Below are 27018 nucleotides of genomic sequence, written 5' to 3'. Positions count from 1 at the left end.
CGCTCTTCTGTTCCTTTCAGTAAATAGCAATAAAATCCTTAAAATAACAAGTTTCCGTGCTTTCTGGGGAGACGGCATAGACAGGGCGAGTGGAGGAGGCTGCGCATTTCCTCTCCGAGTGCTACAGTGGATTCTAAGAGGTGTACCCTGTAAGAATGCCGCCGAGAGAAGTCATCCAACTGGACTCAGCAGCCTGGGCATCACTGGCAACTTACTAGACAGGGGAGTTCTCAGGCCCCACCCTAACCCAACTGAATCAAAGATTCTGGGAGTGAGGCCCCACCCTCTATGGTCAACCAGCCTTTCCAGGCGATTCCAATGATCAAGATGCAGCTTGAGGACCACTGGGCAGGGGCCAGGACTCTAACAGAGCTGCTCTTGAATCCTGGCTCTGCCACTTATAGTTAAGTGAGTTGAGCAAGTTAATCTCAGCAACCCTGTGAGGTAGGTACTATCAGTGTATTTTACAGATGAGGAAACTGAGGAATACAGAGCCTAAATAACCCAACCACATTCACATAGCTGAGCAGTGGTTTAGGACCTGAGCCCGGGGTTGAGCTATTAATTTCATTTAATTGATGCAAAAAAAAAAAAAAAGATGCGCTCATTTACTCATTCATCCAATATTTACTTAAATATGCACGACCAGGTGATACACTGAGAGGCGAGGAATAGGAAAATGAATAAAGATCTCCATTCCCCTCCCCAAGAAGTTCACGACTTTTTTCTTTTGGTTCAGAATGAAGAAGTGACAGATGGACTCATTTTAAAAGATGATGCTCTGTGTCTGCGTTGGAGGAAGAAAAGGTTTTCCGCGACTCCTCCCCTCCATGGCCATTTACAGAACCCGCCAGCGTCAGCGGTTCCGCTCCCCGCCTGCAGACCAGGCCTGTCTGCGGCCGCCGGGGCTGAGCGTCCCCTCTCCCGCGGGGTGGGACCTGCACCCCATCAGCTCCGGTCACCACCCCCCCCCCTCCCCTCCGCCGGACCAGCCGTCCACACCTTAGGGACGGAGGCGCACCACCCGAGGGCTGGTGGGCTGACTCCCCCAGGACGGAACCTGTCACTTACACCGAAAGTGCCGACTGTTAGGGAATTTCCCAGGAAAGTGACAGAGAAGAGGCTGAGGCCTGCTCCTTAGCATCTGCCATGTTAGCGCTGGCCACACCCCCGTGCCGGGCTCGAACCCGGCCGGAAGCGGGCTCCCGGCGCCATCTGCGGCCCCCGCCGCCGCCTGCAGCCAGTGCTGGTGGCTGCTGCCCGTGCACCGCGTTAAAGTGCAGCGATCGCCCCGTGGGGGAGGCCCGCCGTCCTCCCCGGGAGCCGGCCTTCCCCGGGGCGGGGCTGGCACCCCGCGGGCCGCCCCACTGCTTCCCTCCGGGCGGCGGCGGCCGAGGGGGTTTGGGGACCGATATTCCGGTTGTACAGGGCGGTGGGGCGGAACCTTTCTCCCCCGCCTGCTGTCGCTTCCCCCCGGGCCCAGGTGTCGCCGGACCGGGAGTGGAGGCTTCATTACAAACATGGCTCCTGCGGGCCCTGAGCCTGGGGAGCGGTCCTCCGGGCTGGAGGCTCCGGGACTCGCCGAAGACCGGCTCTTCCTGGTTAAAGGTGGGGTGTGGTGAGCTGCGGGCGTCGGGGCGAGCTCACCCCGGCTCTGCCCGCGCTGCAGCGGGCACTCCCACTGCCACCCGCCCTGGGGGACCTCCGCCTGGGTTTGTCCCTGAGGTTATGGGGTGCGGTGACCCGGGGGAGGTGGCGGGGTGGGGGGGACAGGAGCTGTTCCTGGTGCTGCATCCCCCCATGCCCTTGCAGTTTCTCTCTGCCCTCCTTTTTCTTTTTTTAATTCTGTAGAACCAACATTTTTTCCTTTTCGTTGCAATTATTGGGGTGACATTGGATAATAAAATTATATATTTCAGTTTACATTTCTAATAATACATGATCCGTATATTGCATTATGTGCTCCCCCTCCCTGCGTCTCTTGGTAACCACCATTCTGTTGTCTGTCTCTGAGTTTTTGTTTGTTTGTTCATTTGTGCTTTCAGTTTTATGTCCCACATATGGATGAAATCATATGGTCCTTGACTTTTCTGCCTGACTTATTGCGCTTAGCACGAGGTTCTCAAGATGGGTTTGTCCCCTAAAGGGTCCCTGCACTTGGAGATGATGTGTCAATGACCTCAGAGGTCATGAGGTCAGGCAGGTGTCACAGCCCCTGCCATTTACCTTTGGCAAGAGCTGCTGAACCATTGTTTCTGGAATTTCAAAAGTGACTTTGAATGTAATGTCATTAGCAGCTGAAATTTACCTGTGTACATCCTTTTAACCTCTGGTTTCTTTCCTCCTTTCTTTTATCTCTCTCCCCATCCTCCACGCCTACCCCCAAACTCTTGGCAGGTGGGCTTTTCCTAGGTACTGTTGCTGCTGCGGGAATGCTAGCTGGATTCGTTACAACGTTATCTTTGGCTAAAAAGAGAAGCCCTGAGTGGTTCAATAAGGTTTGTGACACTGAAATCCATTCATAGCATTGTTATTGTTTACCAGTAAATGGCAGCTCTTTTGCATAGGAAAAATAAAATGTCAATGACCTCTCATAAGGCTTCTACAAGTAAACCTATGTACACCTCATAGCTTCAAGAAGTGCACAAATTAATCAACAGTCTTTATTTTCATGTAAAAGGAGGCACTTAAATGTGTGCTTCCTTCACTTTTAGCAGAACAAGATTTTGAAAACTCATCCAGTACATTTTCTGTTCACAACATGACTTTAGTCTAAATCTAGGTAATTCACTGTCAATTGTGAGAGGCCCCAATGTTTTATGTATCACTAAGAAAGAAAAAGTGATGTCAGTTAAACTCTTGACATAATACTGATTGCAAGAGGCATTTCTATCTCAGAGATGTTAAGATGTTGAAATAAAGTGTATCTTAGCATTGATGGAAACATGTCAGCTCCTTGAACTGAGAGATCACAGGTGCTTGTGCTCTGCTGCAGCCCTCCTCTCTAGAAAAGCGCCTGGCACACAGTAGGTGCTCAGGAAGTTTTGGTTGAATTACTATAACGTGCTTAAGGAAGAAAATCCTTACTCCAAGAGCAAGATTGAGCAATCACTGTCGTGGTCATGTATAGCTCATTGACCTAGTTGATGAGAAATTTTCTTCACATTTGCTTGTAGTTACTTGTTCTTATGTTTTGCTCTGTGTCTGCCCTCCCCTGGTTATCTAGTACTTTTTTGCTTCAACACATGCAACTCGGGCCCTTTCATGTGGTGGGCACAGTGGGTGACCTAGCTAAAGAGATACAAAAATGAAGAAAACATCTGCCCTTCAGGAAGCTAGCTCAGGAGAGACAGAGAAAGAGAGAGAGAGAGAAAGAGAGAGAGGGAGAGAAGAGGGGAGAGATTAAACAAATATTCACAAGTTGATGTTTGCTTTACATTAATAGTGGTTCTCAACCTTCTGGCCCTTTAAATACAGTTCCTCATGTTGTGACCCAATCATAAAATTATTTTCGTTGCTACTTCATAACTGTAATGTTGCTACTGTTATGAATCGTCATGTAAATATCTGATATGCAGGATGGTCTTAGGCGACCTCTGTGAAAGGGTCATTCAACCGCCAAAGGGGTCGTGACCCACAGGTTGAGAACCGCTGCTTTAGAAGAACCGTGTCATGTAAAAAATCATAAACCAGTTGAACCCCTTTCCACTTCTGTGCATCTGTAATAACCTAATAACCATTCTTAAGTCTTATGAATACTATAATGCAAGAAACCACATTTAAAGTGCATCTGAATCCCCTTCTGAATGCTCAGAGCGTATATGGAACTTCCCAAATTACTTCTATGAGTCTCATGGTCATTTCTGCCTATATTACAGAATATTTTCAGAGTGGAAATATATCTTGTGGCAGAAATTAGTAAAACCTAACTGATAGTGGTGCTTTCATAGTGGAGTTTGGATTGATTTCTAAGAATAACTTACCTCACAACCCATTTCTGAGGCTGATATGGCATGTACTATTTTTTTTAATCTAAAAGTTTGACAAAATTAAGATTTTACTGGGAATATTACTATGCCACTAAGGGTTCTTTTTATATGCAGTTACCTTTTAACTTAATTTACTAAAACAAATGGGTGTGTGTGTGTGTGTGTGTGTGTGTGTATAAATATAAATATATAATTTCTGTCCTTCCCAGGGAAATAAGGAATTTTAAATTCAAGTTTCTGAAATAAAATTTAGGCTAAAGCACTTAAACAGACTCCAGTTTAATAATATTTGGTTAGTGGCACTGCTTCTGGATGCAAATTCAGGCCAGTTAGAACCTGTGCATTTATGTGGGCTCCGGGGAACCATGCTGAGATTACAGCAACATGAGAAAGGAGGGAGATGAGAGCAGATTGTTTTATCATAGAGAATGGCTAAGGCATATCCACAAAAAGTGTAAGTCAGCAAATACTGAGTATCTGCAGAGTCTAGGCACGTGCCAGGTACACATGCCTAGCATAAGCATAATTCCTGTGTGCTGTCAGTAACACTCACAATCACAAAATACATGTGTAGAAAAGCCTGTATTAAGAAATGATGTTGAGCAAGATCAAGAAAATCATTTTTAAAAAGAAAAAGACAAATTAAAGAAAATACATTTCCAGGTGGAAGATGAGATGTTACAAATTTGCTATTGTTTATCAGATTAGCTAATTAGCTTGAAAATTAGCTGATGAAAATACCAATGAATGGGCATTTTCTCTACTTGTTTGGGGATAGGAGAAATCTTGACACAATGTTCTAGGATTTTTCTGGAAGAATCAATAGGCAAAAGCAGCAATGGAATTTTTGAAAAAAGTAATGAGTATGATGTACTTTCTGGATATTAAGATTTTTTTTCTATAATTAAATCTGTGTGATTCTGGCATAAAAATAGATGATAAATTAGTGGTACAAAAATAGCTTAGAAATAAACCTGTCTCTATAAAAGATTCTCTAGTAAGTTGGGAGGAAAAGGATTAATCAACAGAGTGGGGCAGTTGCTAAGGTTTGGGGAAGTAAACTCCCTTGAGTCATCAGCTCCCATCAAAACCAAAATAAATACCAGATGAACTTAAAAGTTAGTGGTGAAAAGAAGAGACAATTTAAAAATAAAGCTGACAGAAAAGAGAAATGGCTCTAACGTTAGGATAGGGGAAGTTTTAGTGAGCTTTAAAGCATCAGAATGCGTCTTTGACCAAAAACAAAAACTAAAAAGCAAAATACAAGGAATGAAAAGTAAACCAAACTGGGAAAATAGAATAGCACATATGACAGATATAAGGGCTGGAGAACATTAATATATAAAGAGAAGATACAAATAAGAAAATCTGTGGGCAAATAACATGAGTATACAATTTAAAAGGCATAAACAGGTGGCTCATAACTTGGGGAAACGTTCATTCTCATGGACATCGGAAAGTAAGTTATAGTTTTATATAAATTTTTAAAATTTCTTTGGGGGTATTTTTGTGTGTGTTTGCTTTTTTTTTTTTTTACATTAATTTCGAACATTCCCCAAATATTCTTTTTGAACTGAGATTTTCACCCCAACCTTCCTGTCTTCATTGCAGGGAAGCATGGCCACCGCTGCGCTGCCGGAGAGCGGGTCTTCCCTGGCCTTGCGAGCCCTGGGCTGGGGCTCCCTGTGTGCGTGGTGCGGGGTTGGTGTGATCAGCTTCGCGGTCTGGAAAGCTTTAGGAGTTCACAGTGTAAGTAGCCACTATAGTTTGTTCACTGTCTTAGGAAGTGATGACAGACACGGTGACTACATTCTTATAATGACTAGGCAACTTCTCATTACTAGTAATGACATAAGTAATTTAAATATTTGAGGGTGGTGAAACTTCAAATGTAATTAAGTAATGACTAATTCATAGGAAATGTTCATTCTATATAAATTGGTACTAGCTATTTGTTCAGTGAAATTATTTAAGTTGGAACAACTTTCTATGCTGTTTGACATCCTTATATATAAATATTCTTCTAAAATAGTTAAAGCATTGTAAAATTATCATTTAAATTATTAATGCACTTACATATTATGGGAGAAAATCTGAAAAACCTCTGTGTGTGTGTGTGTGTGTGTGTGTGTGTGTGTGTGTAATTTAGACTCCAAGCTGTGAAGCTACACATTCAGAAGGTTGTCTTATTACACTACCAGTAGGAAGATCTGTGGACCACGCTGTCTGTGACAGGAGGGAATGAGGGTGGTGTGGAGCAGGTGGCCGCAGTGGAGTTGATGCAAGTAGGTTCTGGATATATTTCAAAGGTAGAGTCAACAAGGATTTGTTACGGATTGAGTGAGAAAGGTGAGAGAAAAAGTGAAGTCAAGGATGTCTCCACGGTTTGTGGCCTGAGCAACTGGAAAATGGATGGGGATCAGTGTGACAGGAGCAGATGTTGTTGGGGGTTAAGTCAGGAGCCCAGTCTGGGACTTGTCCATGTGAGATGCGATAGCCAAGTAGAAAGTCAAGTAAGCAGTTAGATAAAAAGGCTAGAATTCAGGGGAGACGTAAAGGTGAAGACAGAAATTTGAGACTCATCAATCTCAAATAGGTATCTTAAATAGATGGTATTTAAAGCTACAAGACCAGATGACCTCACTACGGCAGTGGATGTAGAGAGGTCCACGGAAGGAACTCTTGGGCAGGCCCAAGTTTTAGAGGTTGGGGAAAGAGGAAAGTAGCAAATGAGAGTTCCCTAGTGAAGAGGTAAGAAAACCAGGAGAATGGTGGCTTGGATGCCAGGTAAAGAAAACCTTTCAGGGGGGTGTATGCTGGGGAGAAGTCATGTGGTCGTTCACTCAGTTAGCAGATGGCAGTCATTGATGGGTAAAGCCGGAGTCGGGTGGATCCCAAAGAGCATGGAGGAGAGAGATTGGAGGCAGTACATATAAGCAAGTCTTGAGTTTTGCTGTAAAGGGAAAGAAAGTGGGGTCATAGAAGGGAGAGTTGGGGTCAAGAGAGTTTGTGTTTATCTTTAAGTTGGGAGAATTAACAGCATGTCTGCACACCGATGGGAGTGATTCCGTTAGAGGGGGATGGGAGGGGAGGATTGCTGGAGTAATAGATTAGTAGTAGTAGTAGTGCTGGCACTATTGAGTTTTTCACATTTCGCTTAGTAATAACTAAACATGGGCATTATTGTATTTTTCACTCAAAACATACCAGTAGACAAACAGATGTTGCTTTTCTCCTTGTCTGACTAACCTTTATTTTTAAGGTAACTGTGCTGGCACATTTTCATAGACCAACAAAATTAGGTTATTTAAATTAGATTATGTGCTTGAGAACTTGGACTTTATGGGCTAGACCAGTGATGGCAAACCTTTTGAGCTCGGCGTGTCAGCATTTTGAAAAACTCTAACTTAACTCTGGTGCCGTGTCACATATAGAAATTTTTTGATATTTGCAACCATAGTAAAACAAAGACTTATATTTTTGATATTTATTTTATATATTTAAATGCGATTTAACAAAGAAAAATCAACCAAAAAAATGAGTTCGCGTGTCATAGATTTGCCATCACTGGGCTAGACTGTGCTATTTTAGTGTCTAGAATGTGAACTTCTTTGTCCTATGGGACTGATAAGAGGATTATTGCCTAAATTAAATATTTTGGGGAGAAATACTCGTTTCTGATGGGCACTATTGAATCTAAGGGTACTTGGAATCCTTTTAAAGTGCATCTTAATGTCTTTAACTAAAAAGAGGCTGCAAGGACACACCCTTCCTCCATGCTCGTCATTGGGCATATTGTTTGATTTTTACTACTGAAAAGTCTCACAGAAAAGTGAACCACTGGTACTTTGTCAAGGATACGTCCTTTGAGAGCAGTTGTGTATATTGATGTGTTCATTCGGAAGACATTTGTGGGCCTCCCCGGAGCCAGGCTCTGTGCTAAGACAGGACTCCCCAATAGACTTATTATGGACGGCTTAGGCTTTAAAACTTTCTACACACATTCTTACCAGATGGCTCTGCCCTGAGGCTTGTGGAGAGCGAAGGGGTGCATTTCAGGTCTGCATTTAGAGAGTTTTGATGAGAACTGTGAGGCTGCTCACAAAAAAGTCCGTTGATGAACTTTTCTCACTATTTACTGTCTTATTGGGAAATACCATCTTTCTGCGACTAAGGAAAACAGTCTGTGCACTCAGTAAATAACTGAGACGATTGCTCTAGATCAGAGTCAGTTCCAGTGTCAAATGCTTGTTGGTTGCTGCTTCAGTTGTATTAAGTCTCCACTGTAAACCCAGTTTTATAAAAGGGGTGCCATCTAATGGCTGACCCAGAGCAGCTTACATTCCCTATTTGAAGTCACAGCAACATCTGCTGGCCTGAAAGGGAACATGACAATGCTTAAAGTGAAGCCCTTCAGCATCTTAGAAATCTTTTTTGTTTATTCATCACTTCATATAGAATATGTATAATATATCAAATGTTAATATAAATTTGTATTTTATACAGTGATATATCATTTAATCAGAGGTTTCAGAAAAGGAGGGCTAGTAGAAGCTACTTTGTCAGCAGACTGAAGCAGATAAGTGCACCCAGATTTAAGATGGGACCCTCCCTCCACCCCACTGACCAGCCGTTGGCCACAAGTACGGACTGACTGCTCAGTATGGGTTCAGCAGTTACTTTGAATTATAGTATTTTATCATCTGACTAGAGGCCCGGTGCACGAATTTGTGCACCAGTGGGGTCCCTTGGCCTGGCCTGTGGGATTGGGCTGAAACCAGCTTTCCAACATCCCCGAGGGGTCCCAAATTGCGAGAGGGTGCAAGCCAGGCCAAGGGACCCCACTGGCGCACAATCAGGGCCAGGGTAGGACTCGGAAGGTTGACCAGCCAGGGAGGGACTACGGGAGGGCTCCAGGGTGTATCCGGCCCGTCTCGCTCAGTCCCCATTGGCCAGACCCCAGCAGCAAGCTAGCCTACCAGTCAGAGCGTCTACCCTCTGGTGGTCAGTGCACATCATAGTGACTGGTCGACCAGTCAACTGTCTGCCCTCTGGTGGTCAGTGCATGTCATAGTGAGTGGTTGAGCATCCTTAGCATATCATTAGCATATTATGCTTTAATTGGTTGAATGAATGACTAGACACTTAGCATATTAGGCTTTTATTATATAGGATTATGATTGAGGCAGCATTGATTTTATCACAGTAACTTAATTGTGAAAAGAATGAACACTGAGTATGGGTTCATGGTCCTAGGAGACTGGCACGTTGAGGCCGGTGAGAGCCACCAGGCACTGATAGATGGCTTCACCAGGACAGACTTGTTACGCTTAGAGAATCGAGGTCAGTGCTCTTTAGCTAGTTGGTACCTTAGTGGTACCAACTGGTAATTCCCCAGTTATCAAAAGAAAAAGCCATGCCACCTACAGTTAACTTGCTTGTTACTCAAGAGCAAAGATTTGTTAACTGTTTTACCTCTTATTATAGTAGGTATTCATACTTGAAAGGAATTCTGAAGAAGTTGAGCATATAGTTAGACTTTTATCTTTTTTTCGTCCCCTTAGAAGGAAGAACAATAGGTATATAAATAACTCCCGATGGATACTATTGGAAGCTTTATGACTTTCATGGACCCATGTTTTAAATTTGTTTGAAGTGAGGTTATAGTCTCAAAGTACTGGTCAGAATCACCCATTGCTAACGTTTACTGTGGTTTCTGTATAACATGTTCATGATAATCAGTGTAGTTAGAATTTACAGATAATTTATAGTTGTTGCCCTCAACTAGTAATAAAACTATGAATGAAAATGTTCTTAGTTATTGGGAAATACTTTAAATTGTCCAGAGATTTAAATTTTAAAATTAACTTAACTTATAAATGAAAGGAGGTTTTTGGTTTGTTTACCCTTTTTACCATGGGATAAGAGGTATTTGTGTGTGTGTGTGTGTGTGTGTGTGTGTGTGTATATATATATATATATATATAACAGAAAAATATATTTTGGACCTATCTTTCTTAAAACAAAAATGGCTTTTTTTTATGGTAAAAACATGTATTCAATATTTTTAAAAAAGAATTAATGTAGAAAAGTACAAGAAAGGAAACAATTACCAGAAATCTCACTGAGTTGTAATCATCTGTTATAGTAGAAACATTATTTCGGACCTTCTTCTATAGGCACATTCACATAATCGTACATAAATGTTGTTTTACGGTACTACTCTGGAACCTTTTTTCACTGATTAGTCATAGGAATTCTTTACACAGTAAAGTATATAAATCTCCATCACTTTTAATGGCTACATGGTACCATATTATGTATTATAATTTACTTAATCAGTCTGTTGCCAACAGCAGTTAGATTGTAATTTTTCACAATTAAACACCATAGTGAACCTCTATAGGCATATATCTCTTTTGTATTTTTCTTGGTCAAGAAATTTGTCCTAAAGACAGAAGTTGTTGTTGTTAAATCAGAGTGCATGCTTTTGATACAATTTAGAAGATATCAACAGTGCATACAAGTTTCCTGGCACCCTTGCCACTGGTGGCGTGTATGACTCTGAAATGTTTGCCAACCTGATAGTCATCTTTCTTCCTTGACTGCATCCCTCCGAAGGCCCTGCCGCTGTAAAGGCTTTTATGGAAATGGTCTGTGACGGGGGCCTTGCCCGCTCTCCAGCCCCAGACTTGCCCCCTTATCTGCTGAGGTAGGTTGCTTCTTTCTAAAAGCCCAGGTCTCTTGTTCTTTAAAAAACAAAAAGTAAAACATACATAGTTTAAATATTTCTCTAAAAAATTGTCATTTAACTTTCCTATTCTAAGAAAGATCCTTTAAGACAAGTAACACAAGACCTTTCCTCTTGGACAGTAGTAGATGCATGCTAATAACATTTATTTTCTCCAGCGCTCTTTAGTAGCTGCTCCTAGGCATACTTTTGATGTTAATATTTAGGCTCACTTACTAATTATTTATGACTAACTTGAGGATTTTGGTAATTATAGTCAAATCTCTTTCTTGTGACTTTGCTAATTTCAGTTTTCCCAACATTCTGATGTATCTCTTGCTAGATACATTTATTCTTACATTATTTCAAATGAAGCAGCATTGTAGAGTGAATACTAGAACGCCGCATGTAAAATGAAACTATGGAGAAGCTTAAAAGTGTTTAGCTTCTAATATCTAAGAAGGAAACGGACTTCATGCTGTATACTTCCATCAGTTTAGGTCAAAGACCAAAAGCTAATCTGAGTCTCCTGCAGATTGTTTAGTGGCAGCCACTCCTGAGTCATCTGCAGAATCTGAAAGGCAGCGGAACATTTCCCTCCGCGTCCCTGCCTAATCTCATTTCAGTGCTGCCAAAGATCCGACCAGCCCCTGCCCCCAGGAAGCAAGCTCCAATTTCTTATTCCGATTACCGACGTCAGCAGACCAGCCTTGCTTCCTCCTCCTAATGGAACTTACTGGAAGGCCCAGACACAGTCATCATGATCTCGCAGAGATAGTTCCAGCTGTCAAGCTCTCGGCCTTCAGACAGCGTGAGCACCAGGAGTATTTCCCTGCAGCCGCTTTCCATTAATGGGAAGTGGCACTGCGCATCAGTTAAACTCGGGCCGGGTGACAAGAACATCTCTGCGACCCTGCTTCCTGCTCCCCTGCCGCTCTAATGGGCTTGGCGTCCCGGTGGTGAGAGCACTCCCAGGAGCAATTTGGTGACACAGAGACTGCATCACAGGGACTTTTGCTCAGTTTAAAAAGGGAGATAATGACCAATGTACATTTTTTTCCTGGGGGACGGCGGAGACACCAGCTGTTTTGGCCTGTTGCCAAGATAGCTCTTTAAAAACCCACCAGTTTCCTTTTATAAGAAAAATAGGGCCCCAGGCATTTGATAGAGTGAGAATGTGCAACAATTACTAAGAGAGAGAAGCTTTGCTATGAAAGCCTTCCCGTTCAATCACTTCAAGAATGTTCACAGCCTGTTCCACCTGAGGAGAGCTAGCCGCCTCCTCACTTGCGTTTTCTCTTTCTTTGTCCTTATTCTCACACTGAGCATGGAAAATGGGATACAGGTCTCTAACTAAGGCATCCTGAGTGCCTGCAGCCTCTGCTTTCCCCTTAAGCATTGTTCAAAAGGTACCTGTTACTGGTTAGTCACTTTCGAGTATCGAAAACTATGAAAAAGTTTCATGTATGTTGACATACTCCCATATTTTTATTCATTTACCCTGTATCAGAAAATGGAAGTGTTCTCTCAGATTGAATTTTACTGGCTGAAATATTTCTAAATTTAAGAAGAAGGTGTTAAAATGTGCCGTGTATCTTTCCACAGTGTAAATTGCGCTGTGTCTTGACGACTCAGTTATATCAGTCATTGTTCGCTTCTGGTGCTAACAGATTCTGAGTGTTTACAGTTCTTTATTTTGGTAATTTTTCATGACCCTAGTTTGGCTCTTGTTTTTCACTTCGCAGTATCGCACTTCTGAAGTGCTGCTGCTTTCCTTTGCGCACAATATGCTGGGATTCCTGCCTTTACTCTTCTGTCTTCTTCGTGGGTCCCGTCCACTCTGGTGGCTTCGTCCACGTGCAGACAACTGCCAGCCTCCTGCCCAGACTCCTGAGCTCCTGGCTTGGGGCCTGCTTGAGTGGACACTGATGCTTGGGTGTCCTCCCAGCATCACGTGTGTCCCACCGAACTGTCACTTCCTCCCAGCCTACTCCTGGGTCACACTCAGTGCATAGCAGCGTCATCCACAGGCTGCCTACAGAGACAAGCGGATTCTACTCGTGACCTCACTCTTTCTCAGTCCTGTCTGACCGGTCACCACGTCTTGCTTCTCCCCTACCCACAGCCATGGCTGGGAGCAGCTTCCTGCCAGTGGTTATCACACCTGATCTCTGTGCTCCCTGCCTCTGCCTCTGCCTCGCCTCTGCGAGCCCCTCTCCACACGGCTGCGGAATGTCCTGGGCTTCCCTTTCCCCCGACTCCCACCTGCATCTGCACCACTCACTGCTGTCCTTCATGTCCCCGCGGGTCACATGTCCACAGGGCTGCCTCCCCCTGCTCCTAAGAGAAGGACATTGGGCACTGTCTGGACATGTTTCTGGCTGTCATAACGGCAGGGATGCTACTGGCATCTAGTGGATAGAGGCTAACCATCCTACAGGACAGGTCCCCACGGATCATCTGTCCAGATGTCAGCAGTCCGGTCGGGAGCCTGGCTGAGCCTCTCGTAAGCCTGTCACACGCAGTCCTAGCCATGCCGAAGGGCCAGTTCTTCCCAGCCTCTGAGCCTTGTACTGCTCATCCCCACCCGGAGCACTCCTTCCTCCCCTGCTGCCGACTCTGTTCTTTGCCCAGACCAGTGGTCGGCAAACTGCGGCTCGCGAGCCACATGCGGCTCTTTGGCCCCTTGAGTGTGGCTCTTCCTAAGCCTTAGGAGTACCCTAATTAAGTTAATAACAATGTACCTACCTGTATAGTTTAAGTTTAAAAAATCTGGCTCTCAAAAGAAATTTCAATCGTTGTACTGTTGATATTTGGCTCTGTTGACTAATGAGTTTGCCGACCACTGGCCTAGACAGTCTCGCGGCAGGTTAATTTTTAACCTTTACAACATGGAGTTAATCGGTTTGGCATTTGGGAGTTCATAAAGGTAACTTCAGTTTCTACCTCAAATTGAAAGTAACAAAGATATTCTTCATGTCAGTTGTTCTAGATGAATAAAGCTGTTGTTACCGAGGACTACAGTACTACTTCTATTACTCAATCCACTGGCAGAAAGTAAATGGGGTAATAGAATACCTATGCAGTTAAACCCTATAGGTAAAGTTTCTCACTTTTTAGTTATGATTTGGGCTGTTTACACACATACTGATGAATTTTAATTTTTTATGTTTTGTGACACATTAAAATACTTCCCTTTCCTCCTTTTTTATGATTAATACAAGGGGCTCATTTGCACTGCATCAAAATTTATGTGTGCGATGATACCTTTAAAGAACAAAAACGAGATTTGGGAAATGATTAGAGCTTGCCTATCCATGTTATACTCTTTGAATACCATAAACGACATCGACCCCAGTGGTGCTTTTTGATTTGACAGTTTACTTTTACTCTGTTTGTGGCCCTGCTTTTGTCCTTCCCCAGCATTCTTAGTACGGCTGCCAAGGAAATTCTTTCAGGTGCTGGGATTAGTAAAGATCCCTACACAAGGATTACGTAGTATCTATGAGCAATAGGATTACAGCCCCTAATTTGTTTGAAAACTACAATTTACATTTTATGACAGTCAAATCACAAAGAATTTTACAATTATTGTTTATATAATGCCCTACTTACATGCCGGTGAGTTTATAGGCTATTTTAGATCAGCTTGTAATATTAATTAACACTGCTCTCAGTACTTTTTTGCAAATTGAGAGTTTTGTGTATAGATTTTTTTTTAAGTTTTCCAAAGAACAAAACATTTTAAATAACTTTAAAGGTTAAAAATATTCTGTCATTGCACTTACTTGTTCCTAGCACTGTAGACATTTTTTTCTCTTAATCTCCTAATTTTTTGTATGTTCAAACTTGGTAAAGATAGGTGTCGGCTTTGAGAATAGTTAAGAAATCTTCAGCTCATCAATAGCTTCATTTGAAATTTACGCCTCAACCTTGCTAAGAAACCCCAGACACCTGCATGTTTAACCTACTCCTTTCTTCAGTGCCTTTCTATCTCTCACCTTTAGTCTCTAGCCTCACGTCACTCAGTTTTGTAGTTATTCACTTATTCTTCCCTACCACACGGTTACTGCGCTCCTCTGCATGGACCAAGCTCTGTTCTAGAGGACAGGGATATGCTGGTACATAAAAGGCGATCCCGTTTGGATTACACTTAATTGTGTGTAATAAGTCCTATCATGGAGAGAGGTACAAAGTGCTTTGGTGGTACAGAATTTTATTTATTTATTTGGTACAGGATTTTAAAAAGTCAATTCTGCTTGGGCATTGTAGAAGAGCTAGGAGAAGATGGAGTATAGATAATCTGCAACTTAGGATAGTTCGACTTTATGGTGGTGCTAAAGTGATAATGCATTCAGTAGAAATGGTACTTCAAATTTTGAATTTTGATCCTTTTCCCGGGCTATGGCTATACAGTACAATACTCTCTTGTGATGCTGAACAGTGGCAGTGAGATGACTTTGCCCAGCTGGAACTAATGTATGTGTTCCAGCACGTTTTTGGCGGGCTATTGTCCACTTATATTGTCCACATATAATACATTTATCAGGACATAACCCCATCGTAAGTCAAGGAGTGTCTGTATTTGAACGGGACTCCTCGATAGAAAAAGAGCAGGGGAGATGGGGGTGTCAAGGTGGAAGGAATAGAATGACTTAGTTGTAGTCCTTCTTGGTCCAGAGACTTGGTAGTCATTTATTTCCTGCTTCTAAGTGGTGTAACCAAAAGTACTGTGGCATCGTCCTCCCATCAGCTGGAATATTGTGCTGCATTTTGAATAGATCCTTTGAGTTAGGTTTTCCATTCAAAAGGAATAACGAGCCACCTAAGACGGAAGGTCATTAGGGTAGGGAGCTTGCCTGGTTATATTTGGCTTCCCACGACTTTGAGTAGACCTAAATCTGCTGTGGAGGTCATGTACATTTCTTCATCTTCCGTAGTTCTTTCCTTCTTATCTCAAGACTTATTGTACATAAAAAAACTGCTTTGTTTGAGGTATTTTATCTTGGAGAGTGTTATTTTTTTCTCAAAATTGATTTAGTTATGTTAAGGGGGAAAACTGAAGAGGCAGCTCTCATAGAGATTGTATTTCCAAAGAGGTTCACATTCGACAAAGAAAATTACTATAGAAAGAAGGCATCTAGCTAAGAGTCTTTATGTCCTTGAATTTCATCCTCAAGAACACTTATCTTAGAAAAGACTTGACTGGTCAAAGGCATCATTATAGGAGGAAGGTGGGAACAGGCATTAGGTTAAAACATTTCAAGTTATAACTGGGATAAAAGAAACAATAGCTATCAAAAGTTGGTCTTTTAAAAGGATCACTCTAAAATACTGGCCACCATTAAGTAAAGATCAATTGAAAATTTTCCAGTTTAAATAAAAGTAAAGATCAGTTGAAAATTTTCCAGTTTTTAATTTGAGAAATGGTTGCTATAAATCTAACCACAGTGTGGAGAGAAAGCATATATGTGGTGCTCTTACCATTTCTTGTGCCACAGCTTATTGTGACGGTGCCATTCGAACAGGCTCTCTGGTCCCTGCTCAGGTGCCAGGAGGTCACACTAGAAGAGGTTTGCTGGAACTCTGCTAATTGCCACGCTGTTCCCACCCCTCACCAGCTTCTTTGCTTATTTTTCCTCTCTTCTTGGACTACATTTCAGTGGCAGGAAGAATGAATATAAAATACTCATTTTGCCAAGATTTGGTATTCTAAAACAAAAAAAATTTTTTTCTGACCGAGAGGGAGCTAGCTGCATGTACCAAGAGCACCTTGCTCTCTCCGGAGGAGAGGAGAGCTTTACGTGGTCATAGTTCTGTTACTAACTGGGGAGAAAGTACCATTTTTATTTGGACTTTGGTCGGTTATTGGGTTTATTAGGATTTATATTTCATCAGATGTAAAGTTTTTATGGCCTGAGAAACTTAAAAGGAAGTTCATGAGAATAACCAGAGAAATGCAGTGGAAGGTAAGACAAGCTGATGCCCTGTTGTCCTAGCGGATATAGCGGACCCTTGAACAACGCAGGTGTGAACTGGGGGGTCAACTGAGGAAAACCCACATAGTGGGCACAGTTCAAACCGTTGTTCGAGGGTCAGCCACATTTTATTTTACTGCTTTAATCAATGATCTTTGTGCATGGGTTAAAGTTTGCCACTTAAGGACATTTAAGGTATATTTGCATTCTAGTAGAGGCTATACCTTTGTACCTGAGAAATAGTTGTTAATCAGGACCCTCCATCACAAACTGTCCTTTGGCGTGAAAAGGAAGTAACAGCCTCTCCCTGTGAGTTTTAGTTTTGGACCAGCTCATGGTGGTCCCCTTGCCCTGGTTGCCCTGTGACTTCCCCGCAGCTGGGGATCACGGTCGTGACGGTCGTGACTGGCATGAAGACGATGGAATCCTTCCCAGAAGGTTCTCAAACTGGTGTGACCTGGAAAAGGATCCCCACTTGTGCGTATGCAAGGAAATGGTGCGGGGGACCCGGGAGACATTGCACAGGCCCTTCCTCTTCCGGCACTTCACAGTCCAGAAAATTCAACCTTGTTTTCATCGGTACTTCAGGAAAGCATTTTTACTTGGCATGCATACTGAAAATACAAAATCTGAGTTGGCCAATTAGACACATTAAATATTGAAGAGAATTGGCGTTTGTAAAACTTGAATTCAAGGAGAAGTATTTTGTAGAAAGCATTGTGAGGTCTTACAAGCTAGGCCTGCCTTGTGCAGCCGCAGTAGCCAGCTTGAGGAGGCGTCAACTATCCACAGCCTCGCGCAGACACAGGACCACCCCGAGGGGTGTCTAATGGCCACAGCCTCGCGCAGGCCCAGTAGCATGCCCAGGGGGTGGCTAACGGGCCACAGCCTCGCGCAGACGCAGTACCGTCTCGAGGGGGTGTCTAACGGCCACGGCCTCCCGCAGGCGCAGTAGCAGGCTGAGGGGGTGTCTAACGGCCACAGTCTCACGCAGGCGCAGTAGCAGGCTGAGGGGGTGTCTAACGGCCACGGCCTCACGCAGGCGCAGTAGCAGGCTGAGGGGGTGGCCAGGATCACAAGCGCCCTTCCTTCAGGCCTCAATCCTTGCGTGCCGCATTCCTCCATTCTCTCCCCTCACCTTGTGAGTGAATGGCCATGGGCTGGGCTGTGGGCATCTGCTGGGCCAGCCGGAGAGTGGGCGCTGCGAGAGCGCGTTTCCTGAGTGCGGGGATGGCGCCGGGTCCCCGCCAGCCTGCTGGCGTCCCACTCGGGGGTCCTTGCTCAGTTACCCCCGTGTCTAGGATGGCGACTGTCCAGGGTGAGCTTATAAAGAATTTAACCTCAAAGGAGAGCGTTCCTCATAATAAGATCTCCATCATAGGATCCGGGTCGGTTGGCCTAGCCTGCGCCATCAGCATCCTGCTGCGCGGCCTGAGTGACGAGCTCGCCCTGGTGGATGTGGCCGAAAGCAAGCTGAGGGGCGAGACGCTGGACCTCCAACACGGCAGTCTTTTCGTGAAAATGCCCAAAATCGTTTCCAGCAAAGATTACCAAGTCACGGCCAACTCCCGCCTGGTGATCATCACGGCGGGTGTGCGCCAGAAAAAGGGAGAGACGCGCCTCGACCTCGTCCAGCGCAACCTGGCCATCTTCAAGCTGATGATTTCTGACATCATAACGCACAGTCCGAACTGCAAGGTGATCATCGTTTCCAACCCGGTGGATATCTTAACTTACGTCACCTGGAAGCTGAGCGGAATTCCCCAGAACCACGTGATCGGAAGCGGCTGCAATTTGGACACCGCCCGTTTCCGGTTCCTGATCGGCCAGAAGCTCGGCCTCCACGCCGAAAGCTGCCACGGGTGGGTGCTGGGCGAGCACGGGGACTCGTGCGTCCCGGTGTGGAGTGGCGTCAACGTCGCGGGCGTCCCGCTGAGGGACCTGAACGCGCAGCTAGGGACCGACCAGGACCCCGAGCGCTGGAAAGATGTCCACAAGGAGGTGGTCGCCAGCCCCTACGAGATCATCAAAACGAAAGGCTACACCTCCTGGGCCATCGGCCTTTCCGTGGCTGACCTGGCGGAAAGTGTTCTGCGGGACCTTCGGAGAGTGCATCCGGTGTCCACCATCGTGAAGGGTCTCTACGGCATCCGCGAGGAGGTGGCCCTCAGTGTCCCCTGTGTCCTGGGCGCGGACGGGATCGCAGGCCTGATCCAGGTGAAGCTGACCGCCGAGGAGGAGGCCCGCCTGAAGAAGAGCGCGGAGACGCTGTGGGAGGTCCTGCGGGCCCTCGAGCTGCTGAGGGCGCGCACGAAGAGACCGTCCTTACGGCGTCACTTAGAGTCCCACACGGTGCAAAGGGAAAGGGGTAGAGCGACTGATTCCCTGTTTGTTTAGCCCCCAGCCCTGTTGTTTAATTTCCAGGTTTTGAGTTTAACAGTTCCTAAGTGCATCAAAGGTTTTTGTTTGTTTGTTTTTTCTACCACTAATACACCAATACTTACCTTGAATTTATATGTAGTTTTCATTTGGTCCAAAAGAATGTGGGGTGTAGGTGTTTATTGTGTTGTAGAAATTTATTCTTTTCATTAGTACATGTTCATTCTTTCATTCTGACTAGCTTATGTACTATTTTTAAAGTTATAGCTTTCTCTGCAGTGAAAAATAAACGTACAGAAGTACTTTTTGTAATGGAGCTATCTGCTGCCCTCATTCTCCTGTGACAGCCTTTAGAAGGACATCATGAAATGGTCCTGCATGTGTGTGTGTGTGTGTGTGTGTGCGCGCGCGCGCAAGTGCTGTGCACTCTCATGCCAGTGAAGTAGGATCATGAGGTTAAACTATGAAAATAATAGTGATCAGGTTGGTAGTTGTTATGAAGTGTTTAATGCAGTAAAATATAAAGCTTTTAAGAAGAGGCTTGACAGTCAGAGGTGGTACAATTTGTCATTTATTTGGCAGAGAAACATTCTAAAATTTTGCAGCTACTAAAAATAAAGCCTGACAAATCATTTCAGAATTGCCTCTGAGAACCTGACCTGTTGGCACCTTAAATCAGGGAGCATGTTATAAATTGTTCTTATTGGGCTGAGTCTTTGCAGCAGCGTGGCCCTGGCCCTAACACTCTCCAAGGTCGTCCCTGTTGCTCAGTGTCCTCACATTAACGGAAAGCTTTTGCTTTTGAATTGTGCCCTGTTGTCAATCACTGTCATAAAAATTGGCCATTTCAGTGAGTACTTCGGGGGTTGTGTTTCTCAAAAAGTTACACTTTTCATTTTTATTCCTAAATCAATAGACTTTACTACAGATTTTAGACTTTATGCATGTGATACATGAGCATTTAGGAGAAAGTAAATGACCTTTACCTAAATGATAGTACTGTAACTTACAAAATAAGAAGTTGAGATTTTTTGTATTCATGTTAGCTTTCCTAATACAATTGGATATTAAATAAATAATATGGTATATCTTAGGACCCATATGGATATCAGCAGGCCTAATCAAAAGTGAAGAGTACCAGCATCGGCTCTCTAAACTAAACCAGTTCTCCTTAGTTGAATTTAATCATGTAGATATAGGACAGTGATCTGCCCCCCAAGATGACTCTACCATCTGAGTTCCCTTACTGTTTCATTGACAACATCTAGAAGTGTTCTGATTCCCTAGGAAGCAGTCCCGTATAAGAAAAGCCTAATATGCTAAGAGTCCCATCAACCATTCAACCAATCGAAGCATAATATGCTAATGATGTGGTAAGGCTGCTCAACCACTCACTATGACGTGCACTGACCACCAGGGGGCAGACGCTCTGACTGGTAGGTTAGCTTGCTGCTGGAGTCTGGCCAATTCGGACTGAGCGAGATGGGCCGGACACGCCCTAGAGCCCTCCTGTGGTCCCTCCCCAGCTGGCCAACCTCCCCCATCCCTTCCCAGCTCCGATCATGCACCGGTGGGGTCCCTCGGCCTGGCCTGCGCCCTTTCACAATCTGGGATCCCTTGGGGGATGTCGAAGAGCCAGTTTTGGCCCGATCTTGCAGGCTAGGCCGAGGGACCTACTGGTGCACGAATTCGTGTACCAGGCCTCTAGTATCATATAATGGGACTGATTGATGTATTGAGCACCCTGAAGGGGGTAGGGTGTGGGTTCATTTGTTCCAGATAGTTATAAGAGTTCTTTAAGCTCAACTGCACAGTTTCTCCTCTCCTTGTTTCAGCCATGTTTCAGCTAACGTTAACGTCCTATTGAACAGCATCAGAGCATATCTTGTATCTTGTATCTTATAATTCTCTTCATCATTAATGTCAGGATATGTTGGGTTATACTGCACTAAAAAACAATCTCCAAGTGTGCAGCTCAAAAGTTTATTTCTGTCTCGTATAAAATCCACTGTTGGTTTACACGACTCTAGGGAAGCTGTCCTCCATAAGCTGGCTTAGTATCTCAGATTGCCTTGACTTCCATGCTTGTTATGGAAAGGGAAGAGAGGCCTGGAGAATCAAACACCTGTAGTTAAATGCTTCATCCCACAAGTGACATTTCATTTCTATTGCATTTCATTTGCCAGAACTGGTCAAATGGTCACCTAACTTCAAAAAAGGGTAGAGAAGTCTGACCGCTCTGTATCCATGAGTGAATGAGTACAGGCTCTTGGTGAACATGGGTAACAATCTGCATGCCATCCTATATAAAACGGTCACCATGTATAGTCGTTTTTAGTGAAGCTCATAGTAGAGGCTATAGAGGTACTGTGTCTTCCCAGGTCACAGAACCAGAGTGACTGTCAAGAGCGAGCTCTGGACATCAGTCAGGCAGTTGTACTTGTAAACCATGTCACCATGACCGGGTGACCTCTCTGGTCCCTGGTTGCTCCGTGTAAACTGACAGTCCTCGTTTCTGCCACATAGAATTGTGAAGGCTACATAATCGCCTGTTTCTTGGTACAGCGCCTGCCTCGTAGGTGATCCTAGATGGCAGACATTATTATTCCTGTTAAGGTAACATTTATAGTCTTATTCTGTTTTAGTTTATGAAGAGGCTGAATTTCCAAGGTCTTCAAAATTACCACTGGTGCTGTAATTATTGACATGTCCAAAGGCTTTGATCCTAGAAAGCTTTCATCATTCTAACCCCAGCACTGAGGCCGACCTGCAGATAAGCTGGTCAATGGCAAAGGCACTTTACAACTTGGAGCTTTTAATCCCAGCAACTACCTATTTATTAGAATCAATGCTGTAAGGATTTTATGAAATTAACTATATCAGGGACATATCCTGAAGCTTTTTTTTGTTGTTGACATTATTACAGATGTTCACCATTTCCCCCACTTTTCCCACCTCCACCCAGCCCCGCCGCCTTCCCTTGGCCTTCACCACTCTGTTGTCTGTGTCCATGGGCTTGCATATATGTTCCTTGGCTCCTTTAGTTTCTTTTATCCAGTTCCCCCTCCCTCTGACCTCTGTCAGACTCTTCCATGTTCCTATGGCTCTGTTTCTCTTTTGTTCATCAGTTAATTTGTTCATTAGATTCCACAGATAAGTAATATCATATGGTATTTATCTTTCTCTGACTGGCTTATTTGTATCCTGAAGCTCTTAAGTAATTTCTCAGCATACCACATATTAGACTGAAAGTTTTCACATTGGTTTTCCCCACTAGGACATGCATGGTAAATACACAGCACAGCCCATGTTCACTCCTGGCCCTTCCAGAAGCTACTGAAATGTGGAGGAAAGCGACATTATTAGAGATGTACTCTTGAATCTGTTCTAATGTCTAAAAAGTCTATTGGATCCAGTCTTCAGAACGTCCGGATTAGTGACAAATTACCCGTTGCCATGACACTCCATTTGAGAACTGCTGCCTTGGACACTGTACTTTCTGATAATGTTAGAACCCAGCACAAACACTGGGACCTAAGAGAGCAGTTCTCGGGGCAGCAGGCTCAGTGCCTAGGGAGTGCCATCATCTGTGGGGAGCACCTGGGTTGTGCAGTGCGCGGCTGCGTGCTCAGAAGGGGAGCCCTCTGGGCCAGAGCCACAGAAAACTCCCTGCTCAGAGGGAGCAGATCCCAGAGTTTGGAATGAAACTGAATTGCTGGATGGAGACACTAGTTCCCAGCATGCCCCATCTTCACCAAGCTTTTGGGGTATAGAGTAGGGATGGTTCTATGGCACTGGCTGTGATTGTGATCATGGACTTCAGTACATTAATAACCAAGTTTGTCAAAATGTACCCAAGCCCTCCATCTTTTCCAGCACACTTTAAAGCAGCAGAGTGTTCTGCTGGGCTGTGATAAGAGTATCACTGGTAAGACCTACACCTCTGAAGCGCATATCAGAAATGGATCTAGGTGGGAAAACTGGAGGTTTCCATTTACTGTGCATGCAATATAAATAGTATATGCTTTAAAACCTATGAAGTCCCATTGTTTAAAGCAACTTGAGACCCTGTTGTAATGAAATGTGGACTCTGGGTTTCCATTTCCGCCGCTGCAACCTTAAAGGAGAGGGCTGAATGGTGTTCTTATCCCACTTGCCTCCTCCCTTATCTCGCTCTGAAGCCTGTCCCTAGTGGGCTGTTTCTGAGATATGGTTCCTTCTAGTGGCTCAGTTACTCACTTAGGACCCTGGGTACCTGTGAATAATGCAATACTGGAGAAATGGGAGGGAAGAAAAAAATCGGGCCATAAGGAGAGAATGGGAACAGACCATGCTGAGGAAGGGCAGCCACCCCTTCCTCTCCTACCCGGACCCGGATGCATTGCCCAGCATCCCCCTTCTCAGCAACCGGCCATGTCCCAGATCGCTGGGAAGGTGGAGCAGTAGGTGATTCTGTCCGTGTGCTGGCTACCTGACACTCCATTCGAAAACCCTCACATTAGGCCGAGTGGTAACAAATGTGCAACCAGAAAAGCGAAGGAAAAGAACCAGGCAGCACATTGCAAACCAGAGAGCTGTCTACACGTCTTTCAACTGAGAAAGGCCGATGCACATCTCCTCAGCAGGGGCACGTGGTGTTTTGGACAACACCGTTCTCTTTGTGGGCCACCCTGGACATGACGCACCCATGCCCTCCAAGGTGAAAGTAGTGGTCCCCTGTGATGTGACAACCAAAAACACCCCGCACTTTCAGGCCCTCCCCAGGGATGCAGTCCTGCCCCTAACAACCTCCCCTGAAGGGTTCATCACAGTACAAATGAGAGAGCGGCACGTAAGAGGGGGTGCACCATCCCGTGCACACGTGTGTCTTCAAGATTGGTGTCTGGGACCCGACACTGACACTGTATAGATACTGTCATGGACTACTGTAATGGATATAGCCGTATGTATCTTCTAGTGTCAGTGCTTAAACCAAAATGACATATAACTATAAAATAATACTCTTCATAAACGTACCATAACATTTATATCCATATGAGCTTTGTTCTTGGAACATAGTACGTGTATTTTGATGAAGCGGTAATGGCGGTAGCTAGTTATATTGGGCACTTACAAGTGTTCGGTGCTGGGCTTCCTATGTATATCTTACTCCTCACAACCCTGGAGCAGGCAATTGCCTCCATTCCACACACCTGGACATGACTGCTCAGCAGAAGCAGCTTTCCCAGGCGTTGGGCCTGGGTTTGCACAGAGAGGCCTGTCCGAGCCTGTGCTGCTCACAGCAGTGCCCAGGCATCCACAGGTCCCACACAAGATACACCCCTGAATTTGGAAGCCAAGTAAGGATCCGGTTCAAATGGAAATAAGTAAGCATCACCATACAAAGAAATTAGCTGACTCTCAGGATGACAACGAATTGAGCTCAGTTGCTGAGCCCAGGGCGCCTCACACACCCTGGGGAGATCTGCAGCCTTGGGCTGTGCGGGGTGTGGCTGATGAGAAATGGCAGGGTTGCGCAGCAGTGCTGCTGAAATTTCCCCATAGCGGGACGTGCAGATACAAAAGAATGAACCAAAGAGCATGTAGCTAGTACTCTGCAATGTGAAACTTATCCAGCTCCCATAAATGCGTGTCTCCCTCCCCACCCCGCCCCCGCCCCTGAGGGTGGTGGGCCTGTAGGTGGAGCCAGGTGCCCCAGGTTGACCCTGGAATTAAGATCTTCCACTTCCCTGCTCTGGCTCCCGGATTCCAAATGAACCTCCGCCTGGATTTTCCAACACTGTCTGGCACATAAAAACATCCAGTTTACCTGCCATTCACTGACCCATTCTTTTATTAACTCCCTACTGAGTTTCTTCTCTCCACTCCCTCTGGCTCTAAAATTCTGACTTGGATCGACCTGAGTGTTTCCATGGGTTCAGGTGGACAACCCTGGCTCTCAGTGGCTCTTTCCTGTGAAAGCCGGCAATGCCCCTGCCTCCGGGGGAGTCACTGTCAGGCCGGGGACGTGCGAGCCTGCTGCTTTCCCGAGCCAGAGTGGAGTTTTATGTCATTAAAGGCCCCGAAGGGTGATACGTAGGAGGAAAGGGGTGTACCTCATTGTCTTCCAAGGAGCTGGATGGTTTCTTACCTGTTACTGGTCTTCATCCGCCTCGAGCAGTGAAGTGCCCTCCCGCCTCAGCTGCGGCCTAATTGTGTGGCTCTTTCCCTTCTTTTAACATTTGATGGTGAACTTCTTCTTTCTTTTAGATGAAAGACTTTCGAAGCAAAATGCAATCAATATTTCCAGCAATTCCCAGGAACTCCCAACCCGCTGTTGAGTGGGAGGAAGCATTGAAATCCAAATGAGATGAGCATGGCGGGGATTCCCAAAGCGTTGTTACAGAGCGTGGCTTCGGAGACGCCCGCAGCCAAGGGACTCACGGATTTCTCCTCGGGAAGACGCGCCCAGCGTGCTCTGCCCGCGGGTGGACACGGCCGTGTGTTCACACTGTCCCTCGCTTTGCTGTAAACTTCACGTGGCGCGCCTGCGCATATGCACATGTCGTGTTGGGGGTGGGTGGTGGGGGTGGAGGACAAATTTTTCCCAAAGTCAGGAAGACCGTTTAAAATGATGATACGATAACTTCTCTGTGTGGAGGAGATCCCCGGGGAGTACTTCTGTGTTATGACTATAACAGCTGAAGCCAAGTTCTGTACCTGAAAAAAGTTTGTAACAGCCTCTGATGGAAAATGCTGATAACAGGTCCCAACTGCAGCAGTGCCTCGATGTGCCTGACTGAATGAGTTTCAGCAGGGCTTGCCTGTCGGTCATGGCTGTTGGGACTTGGGACACTCGCTCCTGCCGTAGACTCTGCAGTGACGGCCGGGAGGGCCTGAGCCTGGGCGCTGCCCTCGGAGCCAGTCTGACCCGCACGTGCTCCGTACGGACCTACAGCCTCACCTGCAGCCTGTAAATGCTCCCATTGGGCAAGAGCCAGTGACAGATTACAACGGCTTGGAAAGGTACAGCTGTGCTCAAATAAGGGTAAGACATCATGGGTATTAGACATAGTATTTTGAGAAATTGGTCCCGGGTCCCTAAACATTAACTGACAGTTTGTAGTTTTGTCTCAGTTGTCAATGTCAAAATTGCCCAGTTATCGCCTATCTAAACAAGTATTTTTAACCAGAAAATTATCTGAGTGTTAAGTCTCAATATTAATTATTTAGTACTGCCTTGCTGATGAAACTGGCAAATTCTTATATACACACCCAACCCTTTTCTGTCCTCCACGAGCTCTTACAGAAAACAGAATAATGTCTAATTGCAATTATTTTTTACTGGAGATTTAAAAATTTTAAAGAAAAAGGATATGTCAGTATGTCCGGAAAAATAACCTCTGGTTGAATATCAATTGTCTAATTTCTTTATCATTGTTTAGGCCCTAATTAGCAATCAGGTTTAATAAAGTATATTTGAAATTAATCTGTTATAATGAAATCTTTTAGTCCTAAGGAAAATTTTTAAGTGAAATGTCAAGTATATAACATTACATTTTTCTCTGCACCACATTACCCTGTTAAAAGTGCTGCATTATTAATTAATTCTGGGATCCATCTGTAACCTGTTAAAAATCCCAGACTAAACAGAAAGGATTGTAAAGTTGATCAGGGTATGTGGTGCAGCAAAAACTCTTCACCCGTCTTTCATTTTTAACTACATCTCAGCTAAGGAAAGATTTCTAGCTGTTGCTTCACAACCTCCTGGGAGCTTCCCAAGTGGAATCTGAAACCAGCCCCTTTCTGGGGGCAGGGAGAGGGTAGGGGGCAGGCTTAATGAGCGGAGGAACCTCCTTACCAGGCTGGTCTTGGGCGGCCTCAAGACTGAGTAGTTTTCCACAATTTGTCCTCCAAATCTTAACAGTTTATGTAGAGGCCCTAAGTGGACTCAGTCACATAC

At 44.8% G+C, this 27018-nt stretch overlaps 1 protein-coding gene across 4 annotated transcripts; it reads left to right on the top strand.

Annotated features, from left to right (window-relative positions):
* Positions 1-1396: 1396 nt before the first annotated feature.
* TMEM242 (transmembrane protein 242) lies at positions 1397-26544 on the top strand. Of its 4 annotated transcripts, none has more exons than XM_023758200.1 (5): positions 1397-1608; positions 2398-2498; positions 5601-5738; positions 21603-21692; positions 25326-25446. In XM_023758200.1, exons 1-4 carry the CDS (start codon positions 1521-1523, stop codon positions 21657-21659), a joined length of 384 nt encoding a protein of 127 aa, XP_023613968.1. In that variant the 5' UTR covers positions 1397-1520; the 3' UTR covers positions 21660-21692; positions 25326-25446. The 4 variants fall into 4 exon arrangements, 3 of the variants coding, with proteins under 3 accessions (XP_023613968.1, XP_023613969.1, XP_006093938.1); XR_002830520.1 differs by lacking the exon at positions 21603-21692 and adding an exon at positions 23579-23775 and having other exon boundaries at positions 1400-1608; positions 25326-25439; XM_023758201.1 differs by lacking the exons at positions 21603-21692; positions 25326-25446 and adding an exon at positions 18079-18236 and having other exon boundaries at positions 1400-1608.
* The last annotated feature ends 474 nt before the right edge of the window (positions 26545-27018 follow it).

Source organism: Myotis lucifugus, unplaced genomic scaffold (genome assembly GCF_000147115.1).
Source record: "Myotis lucifugus unplaced genomic scaffold, Myoluc2.0 scaffold_125, whole genome shotgun sequence".
Lineage (NCBI taxonomy): Eukaryota > Metazoa > Chordata > Mammalia > Chiroptera > Vespertilionidae > Myotis > Myotis lucifugus.
The sequence above is the reverse complement of the archived record's forward strand: the minus strand, read 5'-3'. Positions and strand labels throughout refer to the sequence as shown.